Source organism: Branchiostoma floridae, unplaced genomic scaffold (assembly GCF_000003815.2).
Source record: "Branchiostoma floridae strain S238N-H82 unplaced genomic scaffold, Bfl_VNyyK Sc7u5tJ_1439, whole genome shotgun sequence".
Lineage (NCBI taxonomy): Eukaryota > Metazoa > Chordata > Leptocardii > Amphioxiformes > Branchiostomatidae > Branchiostoma > Branchiostoma floridae.
Window position 1 is genome coordinate 1,190,707 of NW_023365716.1, and position 17,689 is coordinate 1,208,395.

The following is a 17,689-nucleotide window of genomic DNA, read 5'->3' on the forward strand; positions in this document are numbered from 1 at the left end:
ACTGCTTCTTAAAATAAGGTGTTTGCGCAAGGTGGAGTTGCTTGCTGCAAAGTAGTCGCACTGGTCACACTTGTAGGGTTTTTCTCCAGTGTGGGTTCTCACATGGATAGTTAGGAGAGACTTTTGAGTCGTCCTGTAATCACACTTCTCACACATGTAATGGTTTTCACTGCTGTGCTTCTTATAGTGTTGGTTCAAAGCAGATTTGTTTGTATAGGCCTTATCGCACTGGTCACATTTGTAGGTTCTTTCTGTTGCTGTATGAGTTCTTTCATGCTGGGTCAAGCCATACTTCCAAGCTGTCCTGTAACCACACTCCCCGCACATGTAGGGCTTGTCAGCGGTGTGCTTTACTAATACATGCTGGTCCAAACTGCATTTATCTGCAGTGGAATAGTCACAGTGTTCACATTTGTGAGGTTTTACTCCTGTATGGCGTTTCATATGTCGGTATAAGCCAGATTTAAAGGATGACCTGTACCCACACTCCCCACACATGTAGGGTTTCTCACCAGTGTGTTTGGCTATATGTTGGTCCAAGGTACATTTCAACGCAGCAGCATAGTCGCACTGGTCACACTTGTAGGGTTTTTTCTCTCCTGAGTGAACTTTTATGTGTTTGGATAAGGTAGACTCATCAGCTGTCCTATATCCACACTTCTCACACCTGTAGGGTTTCTCACCAGTGTTTCTGATCACAGGACTTCCAATAGTCTGGACTGGGGTTACCATATTCTGGACTGGAGTTACCATACTCTGGACTGGGATTATTATAGTCTGAACTGGGACTATCATAGTCTGGACTGGGATAAGGGACCATGGTACAAGGACTAGGGTACTTCCCACATTGCCTCTGCTCTCCTGTACCTGTGAGGTTGATGTGTTGTCAGGTTGGGGAAAGTTCACATCACACGTTTTCTGCTGTAGGCCCATGTCTGTTGTCTGGGTCTCCCTGCTGTCACTCTCCTTCCCAGGGTGTTCAGTACAGTCCATCTCCTTCCCAGGATGTTCCGTCTCCTTTCCAGGATGGTCCATCTCTTTCCCAGGATGTCCGCACACAGTTGTAGAATGTTCACAGCTGGAATCTTCCATTTCTGCTCTGTGGGAAGCAATGACAGACAAATCATATAACTTATAAGCCCTATCACAGAGATCAGGACGCATGTCCGGCGACAGGAATTCTAGGTACTTAGTAATATGTCAAAGGTAAAGGCCCCGAAATTGAAAACAGTCCTTGTCTTGACCAGTTTGATTTGCATAGCAACGTCCTGACGGATTTTGTTTTCTTTTTTCACATTTGACAGATTGCCTAGGATTAGTTGACCAATCAGAACTGATGACCCCATTTAATGTTGGTTATGACAACGTAACACATGGAAAATCATCAACAACCATGCATTAAATAGTTTCATTAACAACCGGTTGTTAATGACTTTTGAAAGTTTGAACCAATCAGAAGGACAGACACACAGGACTCTGACCTATCAGAATGAGAGATATATGAATCAGAATAGCACAGAGTATGGAGGAAAGATCAGACCCAGGAGGGAGGAATGATCATGAATACAGTACAGTAAAAGTTTGAAAAGGCTGACATGCCAAGACGACAATGTTTTGAATGTTTTCTGTGGAAATTTTGGTTTCAAAATGCAATATGTAATCTCCCTATGTACCAAAGAACAAATGGGAATTTTCAGAACTTCTTGAAAGGAATTCACACGTATAGTACCAAGGATCTATGCGTCATACAGGAGTTTGCAAGTTTGTGTAGGCTATATGATAATAACGTTAATGACCCGCCTATTCCTCCGTGTACATGGTGTCATCACACCTGGTCCTTTGCTATAACCACCGAATTAAACCACCGAGTGTGTGAAAGGATCAGGCATTATCACACCATATACACCTCGGGCAGGTCATTAACCCTCAATTATTCCATTTATCTTGCAAAGTACAGTGCATTACTCTAACCAAGGATGCTATATAACGTCCTTGCTCTAACATTCAGATAAATATAGAATTTTCAATACAAAACAGTGTACTAGTATTCCACGTCACAAGTACCCGACCAACCGCGGGTAGGATCGCCTGAAGGGTGGAGGGTGATTCGACCTGCAGGAGGGCTGGGACCGAGGGTGATATGGAATACACCCTGTTGTTTTCTATGTATGTCAACCCCACTTAATTCAGTACGAAATGCGCCTGAAGTCGAGAAAATATGGCGTCCTTGAACAAGTTGTAACAGCAAAGGTTCCAAATCAGATATAATAGTTTTATTTTGTATATATTCACCGGCCACATGACGAAAACAGTACACAATACTGCCGAACCTCAGGAATATATAATTTGTAGGTTATGGCAAACAACACGTAAACAGCCCCCCTCCCATAATTGAGTAGTCTACGGCTGACTTCATACCGGTGGACAGTACTTGTACGTTGCGCAAATCTATCAACCCCTGATGCATTTTTTCTCATCATACCGAAACACAGAACTAATATTTTACGACAAGAGGAGGCAAAACCGGGTTAAATTCATGAAACGAGACGAAAACAAACCTCTTTGTTCCGGACGTAACGGCCGCCGCCATGTTTCTTCTCAGTTGAATGACCTCACGTTGACCTGTAGTCTCATACCGCAGTTCACGGTTTAGCTCTCACACCGAAGTTCCCTGAGGTACAGTGTTCAGCAGGCTTTTCTCATTTGCGGGAGTTGGGCTTTTTAAGTTGTCAGAGGAGCCAGAATAAGGGTTAAAACCTATATAGGATTGTTTTCTTTAAATCCTACATTTATTTACCTATTTATAAATCTTGAATATAATAATCTTTATTGCATGTTCTGATAGGCTAAATGCACAAATGACCCCACGTGGTCTAATGGATGAAAAGGAATAAAGAATAACAACTTAACTTCTACAGTAGTTTCAGCTAGACTAATGGAGAATGGTCTAAAATATCATGTATATCTAAACATCATAAAACTATTTTCTTCTCTCTTTTTGAATATAAGGAGAAGAGAGAAAAACTCCATAACAATGACTGTCATGAAGGTCATACTTAGTGTAGTTGTAGTTATATGACACAGGGAAATCTGCTTGGATACTATAATTTAGGTATAAACTGCATGTATTTAGTAACATGTATGTTCTAATTATAAAAAAAAGATCACCATCCAAACTTTTATCTATTATTTATTGGTTTGGGTCTTCAGGCTGGCCATTTGCACAGGATCAGCACAGTTCAGTCGCACAACCTCTCGCTGCCAGGGGCTGACTGGGCCTCCTCTAAAGGCCCAATAATCGTGATCATGGCCATTCATCTATTAGCTCAGATACCAGTCTTTTTCCCTAGAACCATCATTGCCACCCAGCACTGTAGGAGCATCCTCCTTTAAACCGTGCTTAAGCCCCTTTTACAAATCAAGAATTTAGCTCGGCCGTGTCGTCAGCGAGCTCTAAATTATAAGAAGGCATGACCCTGATGCGGACGAAGAAACTCTGCCATTTGTTCGTAGGCATCAGGTTCATGCCTCCTCGTAATTTAGAGCTCAGCCGAGCTAAATTCTTGATTTGTAAAGGGGGCTTTACAGCTAGATGTGCAAATGTTAGGTGTTGTTCGGTATACCCTGTCATCAATAGACAGCTTCCAGAAGCACTGTGTGTGACAGTGTACATGATATCTACCAAAAGATTCACTTCCAGCCGTGCCTCTATCTTTATTGTAAAAACTGTTCTATTTTATTTCTTTTATATACATGTTCATTTGGGCCACCAGACAAATGGTGACCACTTCTCGTTGGCTACCAGACATTAATAACAGCTCTTTTCCATTGGCTACCAGACGAAAGATGACCATTTCCCGTTGGCTACCAGACAAAAGATGACCATTTCCTGTTGGCTACCAGTCGAAAGACGACCATTTCCCATTGGCTGCCATACGAATGATGACCCCTTTCCGTTGGCTCCCAGACAAACACCGACACATTCCCGTTGGCTACCAGACGAACGGCGACCTCTCCCTGAGTATCCTGATGCCGAACTTTCTCCACTCGCGCTGCCCGACCCACAGCTCCTGTGTCGTGTCCAGACAGGCTAACACTGCTGCTCCCTTCCAGCACACCATCTGGGGGTCCTGGTCCTGGAAATAAACAAACGTACATAAACAAATAGATAAACAAACAAGCAAACACAAAAGCCAGGACAACCGCACTCCAGCATACCATCTGGGGGTCTTGGTCCTGGAAATAAACAACAAACAAACAAACACAAGCACGGTCGCGCCCTCCAACACACCATCTGGGGCTCCTGGTATTGTAAATAAACATTTATTACAAGCAAACACAAGTCAGGATACGCAACCATGGTAAAACTTCCAATCTCATTAGTGCTTTTTGCCAGGTGAAAACCTCCATGACATGAGCTTCTGACCTTTGGCCAGGTGATGACCTACTAACCTTTGGCCTTGTGATGACCTCTATGGTGTCGGCGATGTTGCGGTACTTGGCCGGAAGCTGTGACCTGACCCTGTGTAGCAGGAAATTCTGTGCCCCCGGAAACTTCATCCCCCCTCCCACCACCAGGATGCAGGAGAACATCTTCTTCTTGGTCTCATCGGAAGCTAAAGGTGGACACAAGGGAAACATTGGTGATTAGGGCTGGGTACCGGTACAGAAAATTCAGGTCTGGTTCAGGTCCAGAGGATCAGGTCCAGAGGATCAGGTCCAGAGGATCAGGTCCAGAGGATCAGGTCCAGAGGATCAGGTCCAGGTTTGGACCTAAACCTGGACCTGATTCAGTATGTGAAAACATGTGAATGGACGATACTCAAAACAATGGTCCATTTTGCTACAAAGAAGAATGTTTTGTGGAGTATTTGACTCCCACTGGCGTTCTAAAATCCCGCAAGACTAACTGTCTCTGTATGATTTACTGTAAAACTTGGTAGAAATGACTATAAGCTATACTCTGCTTTGCTCGTTATTTTCTTCGACCAGTTAAGCGTGTGAATCCCTCATTGTATAATCTGTTTATTTTCTAGTAGGTCCAACATCCGGTCAACCAAATTTTTTCAGGTCCGTTTTATTCAGACCGGTCCAATAAGAAAAAACGGTTTTGTACCGGTACCGGTAGTCCGGTACCCACTTCTATTGGTGAGCTTATTGCTAGACAAGGTAGGCAGAGATGGCAGACTTCAGCCCCTTAACCCCTACTGCTGTTCAACCCTTTGAGATACACACGGGCTTGTAGCATTAGAGGATGTATACTAGGCAATACTGCATTCTGTATGGTTGGAAACAGCCAAGGCAAAAACAGTACAACAATTTTTGTAGTTGTTACTGTTTTGTTTTTACTGCAGGTAGACTAGCTCCTTACTGATTTTATTAGAGTGAAAAATGTATCCAAGTATCATTGGCAAGTATACAGCACTAGAAGGCCTAGATTACAGACTTTGAGCAGAAAAACACATCACTTTTGAAGACACACAACTATATAATACATATATTCATATTCTGAGTCAAACACCCCAAAACATTGACTGGTGAAATTAATGTCTATCTAATGTACAAAGACAGTACCCACCACAGCACTCTATACTGTGCAGAATAGCTTGGTCCACCCCCATTAATTTCAGGGGGGCAGGCTCCGACCCCCTGCGGGAGGTAGAGGGTGGCCTGACCACCCCCCTGCGATGTTTAGCCTCCGACCCCCCTGCGTCCTCCCGTGCCCGCTTGTGCCTGGGTTCCAGACTAGTTTTGGTGTCGGATGAGGTTTTGTCTCCGTCCGGTCCATGGTCCTGCTTACTGCTGGCCTTGGCTTTCTTCTCTGCTACTGCTTTGGCCACCTGGAAATATATACAATATCAGCATATATACTCACACTAACACACACACAGTTAAATGCACACTCACACACACATCACTTGCCTTGGCTTTCTTCTCTGCTACTGCTTTGGCCACCTGGAAATATATACAATATCAGCATATATACTCACACTAACACACACACAGTTAAATGCACACTCACACACACATCACTTGCCTTGGCTTTCTTCTCTGCTACTGCTTTGGCCACCTGGAAATATATACAATATCAGCATATATACTCACACTAACACACACACAGTTAAATGCACACTCACACACACATCACTTGCCTTGGCTTTCTTCTCTGCTACTGCTTTGGCCACCTGGAAATATATACAATATCAGCATATATACTCACACTAACACACACACAGTTAAATGCACACTCACACACACATCACTTGCCTTGGCTTTCTTCTCTGCTACAGCTTTGGCAACCTAGAAATATAGGACATCATCATACACTCACATGTACACACACACAAACACTTACACACACAGGCACAGTCACACACACTCACACCACTCGCTTTGGCTTTCTTCTCAGCTACAGCTATGGCTACCTGGAAATATAAGACATTGTTACACACTCACACACACACTAAAATACATGCACATGCACACAAACACACTCTCACACTTTGGCTTTATTCTCTGCCAAGCACAGTTAGGGGCATAGTTTTAACGAATTCTAATCCTCACATCCTACAAAATACAAACCTTTCAAGAAGCAACAAGAAAAGCAGGCAAAACAGCTGTGGTTTAACAGTTACCTTCTGTCAAGCACTCTGTGCCTGCAAAAGGATGTGGTTACAGGTTAGAGGTTAGAAGTGAGAGTTTATCTGCTGCTGTGTGCTAGGAGGTAGTAGTAGGTTAAGGTTAAAGGTTAGAGGTTAAGTGTAAGAGTTTACCTGCTGCTGTGTGCTCTGTGTCTGCAGGAGGTAGTGGTGGGTAAAGGTTAAAGGTTAGATGTGAAAGGTTACCTGCTGCTGTGTGCTCTGTCTGCAGGAGGTAGTGGTGGGTTAGAGTTAAAGGTTATAGGTTAGATGTGAGAGGTTACCTGCTGCTGTGTGCTCTGTGTCTGCAGGAGGTAGTGCTGGGTTAGGTTAAAGGTTAGATGTGAGAGGTTACCTGCTGCTGAGTGCTCTGTGTCTGCAGGAGGTAGTACTGACTACTGGGTTAGGTTAAAGGTTAGAGGTTAGATGTGAGAGGTTACCTGCTGCTGTGTGCTCTGTGTCTGCAGGAGGTAGTGGTAGGCAAAGGTTAGAGGTTAGATGTGAGAGGTTAGATGTGAGAGGTTACCTGTTGCTGTGTGCTCTGTGTCTGCAGGAGGTAGTGGTAGGCAAAGGTTAGAGGTTAGATGTGAGAGGTTAGATGTGAAAGGTTACCTGCTGCTGTGTGCTCTGTGTCTGCAGGAGGTAGTGGTGGGTAAAGGTTAGAGGTTAGATGTGAGAGGTTAGAGGTTAGATGTAAGAGGTTACCTGCTGCTGTGTGCTCTGTGTCTGCAGGAGGTAGTGGTGGGTAAAGGTTAGAGGTTAGATGTGAAAGGTTACCTGCTGCTGTGTGCTCTATGTCTGCAGGAGGTAGTGCTGGGTTAGGGCTAAAGGTTAGAGGTTAGGTGTGAAAGGTTACCTGCTGCTGTGTGCTCTGTGTCTGCAGGAGGTAGTGGTGGGTTAAAGGTTACCTGCTGCTGTGTGCTCTGTGTCTGCAGGAGGTAGTGGTAGGCAAAGGTTAGAGGTTAGATGTGAGAGGTTAGATGTGAGAGGTTACCTGCTGCTGAGTGCTCTGTGTCTGCAGGAGGTAGTGCTCATCGTGGATATCCTCCGGGTCACCCTGGTTCCTCAGCTGGGTGTGCACAAGACTGCTGGCGACCAGCCCAAACAGCTGGGGGTAGAACAGACCCATGGGTGCCTGCAGGGAGTAATACAGACCCATGGGTTACAGGTGGGGAACAACACACCAACGGGCTACAGATGGGGATAGAACAGACCCATGGGTTACAGGAGAAAACAGCTGGGGGTACAACAGACCCATGGGTTACAGGAGTGAACAGCTGGGGGTACAACAGACCCATGGGTTAAAATGGGGAAATAGCTGTGCACAACCTTTTTGTTGGAAAAAAGTCAAGCATTGCTCTATGATAACCACACATGTACCAACACAGATGAGCTTCCATGCTAAAATTCAATCTAGAACACCAGTGTGGCTAACACCCAGCCACACACCCAGCCACACACCCAAGCACACACCCAGCCACACACCCAAGCACACCCAAGCCACACACCCAGCCACACACCCAGCCACACACCCAAGCACACACCCAGCCACACACCCAGCCACACACCCAGCAACACACCCAGCCACACACCCAAGCACACACCCAGCCACACACCCAAGCACACACCCAGCCACACACCCAGCCACACACCCAAGCACACACACAGCCACACACCCAGCCACACACCCAAGCACACACCCAGCCACACACCCAGCCACACACCCAGCCACACACCCAGCCACACACCCAAGCACACACTCAGCCACACACCCAGCCACACACCCAGCCACACACCCAGCCACACACCCAGCCACACACCCAGCCACACACCCAAGCACACACCCAGCCACACACTCAGCAGAGCAGTAAGATGGTTACCTGGATGGTTTCCTCCCCTAACCGAACCTGGTAGCGCCGGCTGAACGTGTCCGGTCTCTGCACATGGACGTCCTGACAGCGGGCACCAAACATGTCCTGAAACGGCAAGAAACAGCCAACGTTAGATCACATCTGGTTCAGTCATAGCACTGCTGAAACAGTACACAAATTGGGGCCGCAGAATAGTCACACTGGTCTCACGTAATTGTAGTGTTTTTCACCTGTGTGTGTTCTCGTGTGTGGCAAGTCAGATTTCCGTGCTGCAGAATAGTCACACTGATCACACTTGTGAGGTTTCTCTCCCTTGTGTGTTCTCATGTGTCGCGATAAGTCACACTTTGTTTGTGTCCTGAAGTCACACACATTGTAGGTTTTCTTGCCAGTGTGTTTTGCTAGATGTTTGTCTAAATAATCTTTCTGTGCAGCGGAATAGTCACACTGGTCACAGTTTTTCACCTATGTGTCTAGATAAGTAAATCCTCTGAGCCGTCCTGTATCCACACTCCACACATAGTTAGGGTTTCTCATCGGTGTGTTTTGCTAAATGTTTGTCCAACTGGCGTTTTTGTACTGCAGAATAGTCGCACATGTCACACTTGTAGGGTTTTTCTCCTGTGTGAGTTCTCATGTGTCGGGAAAAGTCCGTTTGATAAGCCGTCCTGTACCCACATTTATCACACATGAAGGGTTTCTCACCCGTGTGTTTTGTAAGATGTTGATCCAAGTGCCTTTTCTGTGCTGCAGAATAGTCACACTGGTCGCACTTGTATGGTTTGTCTCCTGTGTGGGTCATCATATGTAGGTTTAAGTGTGACCTTCTAGCTGTCCTAAACCCACACTCGTTGCACACGAAGCGTTTCTCACCAGTATGTATCGCTTGATGGCGGTTTAACCCGCTTTTCCGTGCAGCAGCATAGTCGCAGTGGTCACATTTGTAGGGTTTCTCACCTGTGTGGGTTCTCATGTGTTTGGCTAAGTTGGACGTGTTTGCAGTCATGAACCCGCACTCAGAACACATGTAGGGTTTCTCACCGGTATGGTTTGCTCGATGGTTGTTCAAATCATATTTCTGTGCTGCAGAATAGTCACACTGATCACACTTGTAGGGTTTTTCTCCTGTGTGGGTTCTCATGTGTCTGGCTAAAGTCATGTTATAAGCCGTCCTGTACCCACACTCCCCACACACGAAGGGTTTATCTCCAGTGTGTTTTGCTCGGTGTTGCTTCAAAGCAGTTTTCCATGCTGCAGAATAGTCGCACTGGTCACATTTGTACGGTCTTTCCTCTGTGTGGGTTCTCATATGTCTGGATAAGTCGGACTTGTGAGTTGTCCTGTACCCACACTCCCCACATATGTAAGGTTTCTCACCGGTGTGTTTTGTAATAAGGTGTTGGCGCAAGGTGGAGTTGCTTGCTGCAAAATAGTCGCACTGGTCACACTTATAGGGTTTTTCTCCAGTGTGGGTTCTCACATGGATAGTTAGGAGAGACTTTTGAGTCGTCCTGTAATCACACTTCTCACACATGTAATGTTTTTCACTGCTGTGCTTCTTATAGTGTTGGTTCAAAGCAGATTTGTTTGTATAGGCCTTATCGCACTGGTCACATTTGTAGGTTCTTTCTGTTGCTGTATGAGTTCTTTCATGCTGGGTCAAGCCATACTTCCAAGCTGTCCTGTAACCACACTCCCCGCACATGTAGGGCTTGTCAGCGGTGTGCTTTACTAGTAGATGCGTGTCCAAACTGCATTTATCTGCAGTGGAATAGTCACAGTGTTCACATTTGTGAGGTTTTACTCCTGTATGGCGTTTCATATGTCGGTATAAGCCAGATTTAAAGGATGACCTGTACCCACACTCCCCACACATGTAGGGTTTCTCACCGGTGTGTTTTGGTAGATGTTGATCCAATTCACATTTTTGAGCAGCAGCATAGTCGCACTGGTCACACTTGTAGGGTTTTTTCTCTCCTGAGTGAACTTTCATATGTTGGGATAAGGTAGACTCATCAGCTGTCCTATATCCACACTTCTCACACCTGTAGGGTTTCTCACCAGTGTTTCTGATCACAGGACTTCCAATAGTCTGGACTGGGGTTACCATATTCTGGACTGGGATTACCATACTCTGGACTGGAATTATTATATTCTGAACTGGGACTATCATAGTCTGGACTGGGATAAGTGACCATGGTACAAGGACTAGGGTACTTCCCACATTGCCGCTGCTCTCCTGTACCTGTGAGGTTGATGTGTTGTCAGGTTGGGGAAAGTTCACAACACACGTTTCCTGCTGCAGGCCCATGTCTGTTGTCTGGGTCTCCCTGCTGTCACTCTCCTTCCTAGGGTGTTCAGTACAGTCCATCTCCTTCCCAGGATGATCACTCTCCTTCCCAGGATGGTCCATCTCTTTCCCAGGAATTTTAGAATGTTCACAGCTGGAATCTTCCATTTCTGCTCTGCGGGAAGCAATGACAGACAAATCATATAACTTATAAGCCCTCTCACAGAGATCAGAACGCATGTGCGGCGACAGGAATTCTAGGTGATATGTCAAAGGTAAAGGCCCCGAAATTGAAAACAGTCCTTGTCTTGACCATTTTCAATTTGCATAACAACGACTTGACGCGTTTTGTTTTCTTTTCCTGGGCCTTCACTTTTGACATATCACCTAGGATTATCATATAGCCAGGGGACGTTGACCGAACAGAACTGAAGACCTCATTTCATGTTGGTTATGACGCCGTAACACATGGAAAATCATTAACAACCATGCATTAAATAGTTTCATTAACAACCGGTAGTTAAGGACTTTTGAAAGTTTGAACCAATCAGATGGACAGACACACAGGACTCTGACCAATCAGAATGAGAGATACATGAATCAGAATAGCACAGAGTATGGAAGAAAGGTCAGACCCAGGAGGGAGGAATGATCATGATTCATGAATACAGTACAGAAAAGTTTGAAAAGGCTTGACATGCCAAAACGACAATGTTTTGAATGTTTTCTGTAGAAATTTTGGTTTCAACGTGCAATATGTAATCTCCTTTATGTACCAAAGAACAAATGGAAATTTTCAGAAATTCTAAAAATGAATTCACAAGTATAGTACCAAGGGATCTATGTGTCATACAGGAGTTTGCAAGTTTGGGTTGGCTATAGGATAATAACGTTAATGACCCGCCTGTTCCTCGGTGTACATGGTGTCATAACGCCTTGTCCTTTGCTATAACCACCGAATTAAACCACCGAGTGTGCGAAAGGACCAGGCATTATCACACCATATACACCTCGGGCAGGTCATTAACCCTCAATCATTCCATTTAACTTGCAAAGTACAGTGCATTACTCTAACCGAGGATGCTATATAACGTCCTTGCTCTAACATTCAGATAAATATAGAATACAGTGCTCGAAATACCCACTTTCCCATTTTAAAATGCAACAACATTTTGCATGGCGCAACTTAATTTCAAACCCACGTTGCACACTGCGCAACCTGAAATTTTGCAGTTGGAACATTAATTTCCCCCCTCCTACTTGCATTACATTTTTTTTTTGTGATAAAATAAAACATACACCAGATGATTATTTTACATGGCTACATGTAACTGGAAGAAAAGATAATTAGCTGATTTGAAGAAAGTAACAACTTGAAAGTGGTGCAACCAGAAATATTGATGGCGCAACCTGGCTTTTGACTCAGGTTGCCACTTGGACAACCTGACTGAAAAAAAAAGGATTTCGAGCACTGGAATACAAAACAGTGTATTCCACATCACGAGGTACCAGTTCAACTGCGGGTAGGATCGCCTGAATGATGCAGGAGGGCTGGGCTCGAGGTAGCCTGGATACCAGTCCCTCGCTCTATACTATAGCCCTTTCGCGGTAATGTATAATCCTTATGCACGGCGGTCTGGATACCAGGCTAGGCTCGAGGGTGATACCGAAACTATACACCGTGTTGTGTTCTATATAATGTGACAGAAGTCGAGAAAATTTGGCGCCCTCGAACAAATTGTAACAGCAGAAATGCCAACGTCCAAATCCGATATAATATTTCAGATTTTTTTACACGTACATGTTCGCCGGCTAACATCAAGAAAACAGTACACAATATTGCCAGAGCTCTTTCTGGAGCGTACCAGGGATATGCATATTTTAGCTATGGTAAACAAAAAATTGTAAACAGCCCCCCTCCCATAGCAGTCTACGACTGACTTCATTCCGGTGCACAGTGCATTGCGCAAATCCTCGATGCTTTTCTTCTCATTATACCGAAACACAGAACTGATATTTTACGCCAAGAGGTCGCAAAACCGGGTTAAATCCATGAAACGAGACGAAAACAAACCTCTTTGTTCCGATCGTTCCGGCCGCCGCCATGTTTCTTCTCAGTTGAATGACCTCACGCTGACCTGTGGTCTCACACCGCAGTTCAGCGTGTCGCTCTCACACCGAAGTTCCCTGAGGTATAGTCTTCAGCGGGCTTTTCTCATTTGCGGGAGTTGCACCGGTTTATTTGCCAGAGAAGTCAGAATTAAGGGAAAATGATATAGGATTTTTCTTTTGTTACCTCCTATATTTACTTGAATATTCATCAATCATTGAATACTGTAAATGCAGAAATGTTTTCGGTGGATTAATGTTCGCGGTGACGACTTCACCGCAAACTTAAAACCACCATGAAAAGTCGTTTTTGCTGCTACGGCGAAATTAAATCCCGTCGAACTTAAATACATTTACAGTTTTTGAATATTTTGAATCATTAATATAGGGAAGTGGGAGAAAGAGAGAGAAACTCTATAACAAATGAGCGATAGATAGGCCATACTGGAAAATCTTAATGTACCTATAGTCTTATGACAAAGGTAAATCTGCTTGAATATTATGATTCATATAACAACACACACACATATATATATATATGTGTGTGTGTATTAGCTATATATATACACAATGTATGTACACATATGTATGTACTATATACATGTTATATGTATGAAAGTTCTAATAAAGAAACAGATCATCACCCAAACTTTTATTCATTATTTATTGGTTCGAGTCTTCAGGCTGGCCATTTGCACAGGATCAGCACAGTTCGATCAGTGGCACAATCTCTTGCTGCCAGTGGCTGACTGGGCCTCCTCTAAAGGCCCAGTAATCATCGTCATTCATCTATAAGCTCAGATACCAGTCTTTTTCCCTAGAACCATCATTGCCACCCAGCACTGTAGGAGCATCCTCCTTCAAACCGTGCTTAAGCCCCTTTTACAAATCAAGAATTTAGCACGGCCGTGTTGTCAGCGAGCTCTAAATTATAAGAAGGCATGACCCTGATGCCGACGAAGAAACTGCCATTTGTTCGTAGGCATCAGGGTCATGCCTCCTCGTAATTTAGAGCTCGCTGACAGCACGGCCGAGCTAAATTCTTGATTTGTAGAGGGGGCTTTACAACTAGATGTGCAAATGTTAGGTGCTGTTCGGTATATACCCTGTCATCAATAGACAGCTTCCAGAAGCACTGTGTGTGTACGTGATATCTACCAAAAGATTCACTTCCAGCCATGCCTCTGTCTTTGTTGTAAACATTGTTCTATTCGATTACTTTTATATACATGTTCATTTTGGCCACCAGACAAATGGTGACCACTTCTCGTTGGCTACCAGACGTTAATAACAGCTCTTTTCCATTGGCTACCAGACGGAAGATGACCATTTCCCGTTGGCTACCAGACGAAAACCGACATGTTTCCGCTGGCTACCAGTTGAATGACGACAACCTTCTGTTGGCTACCAGACGAACAGCGACACATTCCCGTTGGCTACCTGACGAAAACCGACATGTTTCCCCTGGCTACCAGTTGAATGACGACAACTTTCCATTGGCTACCAGACAAACACCGACACGTTCTCATTGGCTACCAGACGAACGGCGACCTCTCCCTGAGTATCCTGATGCCGAACTTTCTCCACTCGCGCTGCCCGACCCACAGCTCCTGTGTCGTGTCCAGACAGGCTAACACTGCTGCTCCCTTCCAGCAAACCATCTGGGGGTCCTGGTCCTGGAAATAAACAAACATAAATACACAAACAAACACAGAGGCCAGCACGGTCCTGGTCCTGTAGATAAACATGTTACAAAATGATAAATAAACAAACACACAGGCCAGCACAGCCGTACAGACACACAACTAGGGGTGGGAACTGGTACAGAAAATTCAGGTCCTGGTACGGTCCAGGTCCACAGGATCAGGTCCAGGTTCGGACCTTAACCCGGGACCTAATTGGTTGTGAATGGACAATTCTCAAAACAATGGTCCATTTCCCTACAAACAAATGTGTTTGGTGGAGTATCCTATCTTCACGTAAACAATGCTTAGTGCCTCTGTTAAGTTGTAGACTGTAGAAACTTAATAAAAATGACTCTCCTCTCCTTTGCTCTTGCTACTTTCTTGGACCAATAAGCCCCAAAACATATGAACACCTGCACATCATAACGTCGGTATAAACTGTTCATTTTGTTATCGGTCCAACATCCGATCCACCTTATTTTTTCAGGTCCGTTTTTTTCTGGACCGAGAAGAAAAACAACTATGCTGTCCTGACCCAACACAAACACAACAACCATGGTAAAACTTCCAGTCCCATCAGTGCTTTTTACCATGGGAAGACCTCCATGACATGTGAGCATCTGACCTTTAGCCAGGTGATGACCTACTAACCTTTGGCCTTGTGATGACCTCCATGGTGTCGGCGATGTTGCGGTACTTTGCCGGAAGCTGTGACCTGACCCTGTGTAGCAGGAAATTCTGCGCCCCCGGAAACTTCATCCCCCCTCCCACCACCAGGATGCAGGAGAACATCTTCTTCTTGGTCTCATCGGAAGCTAAAGGTGGACACAAGGGAAACATTGGTGATTAGGGCTGGGTACCGGTACAGAAAATCCAGGTTCGGGTCCGGTTCAGGTCCAGAGGATCAGGTCCAGGTTTGGACCTAAACCTGGACCTGATTCAGTATGTGAGAACTTGTGAATGGACGATGCTCAAAACAATGGTCCATTTTGCTACAAAGAAGTATGTTTTGTGGAGTATTTGACTCCCACTGGCGTTCTAAAATCCCGCAAGACTAACTGTCTCTGTATGATTTACTGTAAAACTTGGTAGAAATGACTATAAGCTATACTCTGCTTTGCTCTTGTTATTTTCTTCGACCGGTAAGCCCCAAAGCGTGTGAATCCCTGATCGTATAATCTGTTTATTTTCTAGTAAGTCCAACATCTGGTCCACCAAATTTTTTCAGGTCCGTTTTATTCAGACCGGTCCAATAAGAAAAAACGGTTTTGTACCGGTACCGGTAGTCCGGTACCCACTTCTATTGGTGAGCTTATTACTAGACAAGGCAGGCAGAGAGGCAGACTTCAGCCCCTTAACCCCTACTGCTGTTCAACCCTTGGAGACTCACATGGGCTTGTAGCATTAGAGGATGTATAGGCAATACTGCAATCTGTATGGTTGGAATCAAGCAAACCTAAAACAGTACAACAATTGTAGGTAGGCTGAATAAAGGTTAAAAAAACTTGAACTATGCGGCTCCAGATGTCTTACTGAGGGATAACTACGGTGCGATAGATGTCTGAATGATTCCACTCTAATATATAGTGCAACAATTGTATGTTGTTGTTTTTTTACTGCATGTAGACTGGCTCCTTACTGATTGTATGAGAGTAATGTGTCCTAATATCCTTGGGAAGTATACAGCACTAGAAGGCCTAAGTTTCAGACCTTGAGTAGAAAAGACACACAACTTTCATATTAGCTTGATCATATTCTGAATGAAATACCCTGGAACTGTTCATTCTCTAGGGTGCTCTTAAAGCATTGACTGCTAAAAGTAATGCTTAACTGATGTGTGACACAATAATACCCAACATACATGGCAAAACAGCATAGAGCATGTTGAAAATCGCAAGAACACACACAGGCAAACAAACAAGCAATACACCATGAACCACAGGCTTTGAGTGACAAATAAAAAACACACATATCACTTTTCAAGAAAAAGCACTTTTGAAATACTATCATATTTTCATATAAAGATAATGTAATAAAGCATTACTAGTCAGATTAATGTCTAATATGTATCATATATGGTCTCACAAATGTAAAGCATACATACATACTAGTAACTAATGTGTAAACAATAATACACACCACAACACTCTATACTGTGCAGAATGGCCTGGTCTACCCCCATCAGCTTGAGGGGGGCAGGCTCCGACCCCCTCGGGAGGCAGACGGTAGCCTCGCCACCCCCCTGCGATGTTTAGCCTCCGAACCCCCTGCGTCCTCCCGTGCCCGCTTGTGCCTGGGTTCCAGACTAGGTTTGGAGTCTGGCGCAGTTTTGTCTCCGTCCGGTCCATGGTCCTGCTTACTGCTGGCCTTGGCTTTCTTCTCTGCTACTGCTTTGGCCACCTGGAAATATAAGACATTGTTACACACTCACACACACACTTAAATACTCTCACATGCACACAAACACACTCTCACACTTTGGCTTTCTTCTCTGCTACAGCTTTGGCCACCTGGAGACATCATACAGTATCAGCATACATTTAATTAGACACTCAAACTCTCACTAACATGCACTCAACACACACTCTCACAGACACACACCACTCGCCTTGGCTTTCTTCTCTGCTACAGCTTTGGCCACCTGGAGATATAGAACATTGACATACACTCACATGTACACACACACAAACACACTTACACACACTCACAGGCACAGTCACACACACTCACACCACTCGACTTGGCTTTCTTCTCAGCTACTGCTATGGCTACCTGGAGATATCATACAGTATCAGCATACACTTAATTAGACACTCAAACTCTCACTAATATGCACTCAACCCAAACACACACTCTCACAGACACACACCACTCGCCTTGGCTTTCTTCTCTGCTACAGCTTTGGCTACCTGTAAATATAGGACATCGTCATACACTCACATGTACACACACACAAACACACTTACACCCACTCACATGTAATGTGCACGGTCACACTCACACACCACTCGTATTAGCTTTCTTCTCAGCTACAGCTTAGGCAACCTGGAAATACAGGACATTGGCATACAGCAGCCACTTTCACAGGAGGGGGTA

The 17,689-nt window shown here is 44.7% G+C and overlaps 3 protein-coding genes across 7 annotated transcripts in view; all 3 read right to left on the bottom strand.

Annotated features, from left to right (window-relative positions):
- The window catches only part of LOC118407599 (gastrula zinc finger protein XlCGF57.1-like), a 21,808-nt gene extending 8,685 nt beyond the window's left edge, over positions 1 to 13,123 (bottom strand). The window contains exons 1-7 of one of the 5 annotated variants that reach the window (XM_035808096.1): positions 12,874 to 13,113; positions 10,755 to 10,974; positions 8,519 to 8,614; positions 7,633 to 7,773; positions 5,579 to 5,840; positions 4,453 to 4,616; positions 3,672 to 4,136 (exon numbers count right to left, since the gene is read on the bottom strand). In XM_035808096.1, coding sequence (XP_035663989.1) covers positions 3,993 to 4,136; positions 4,453 to 4,616; positions 5,579 to 5,840; positions 7,633 to 7,773; positions 8,519 to 8,614; positions 10,755 to 10,974; positions 12,874 to 12,905 — 1,059 coding nt within the window. In that variant the 5' untranslated portion in view covers positions 12,906 to 13,113 and the 3' untranslated portion in view covers positions 3,672 to 3,992. The other 4 variants (XM_035808097.1, XM_035808098.1, XM_035808094.1 and 1 more) reach the window with 4 other exon arrangements.
- Positions 1 to 17,689, bottom strand: part of LOC118407709 (zinc finger protein 501-like) — a 482,642-nt gene that overhangs the window by 183,893 nt on the left and 281,060 nt on the right. The window lies entirely within an intron of this gene.
- Positions 13,965 to 17,689, bottom strand: part of LOC118407718 (actin-related protein 8-like) — a 20,223-nt gene continuing 16,498 nt past the window's right edge. Inside the window, exons 11-15 of the mRNA XM_035808236.1 lie at positions 17,324 to 17,365; positions 16,900 to 16,993; positions 16,733 to 16,843; positions 15,245 to 15,408; positions 13,965 to 14,584 (exon numbers count right to left, since the gene is read on the bottom strand). Coding sequence (XP_035664129.1) covers positions 14,441 to 14,584; positions 15,245 to 15,408; positions 16,733 to 16,843; positions 16,900 to 16,993; positions 17,324 to 17,365 — 555 coding nt within the window. The 3' untranslated portion in view covers positions 13,965 to 14,440. The remainder of the gene's footprint in view (positions 14,585 to 15,244; positions 15,409 to 16,732; positions 16,844 to 16,899; positions 16,994 to 17,323; positions 17,366 to 17,689) is intronic.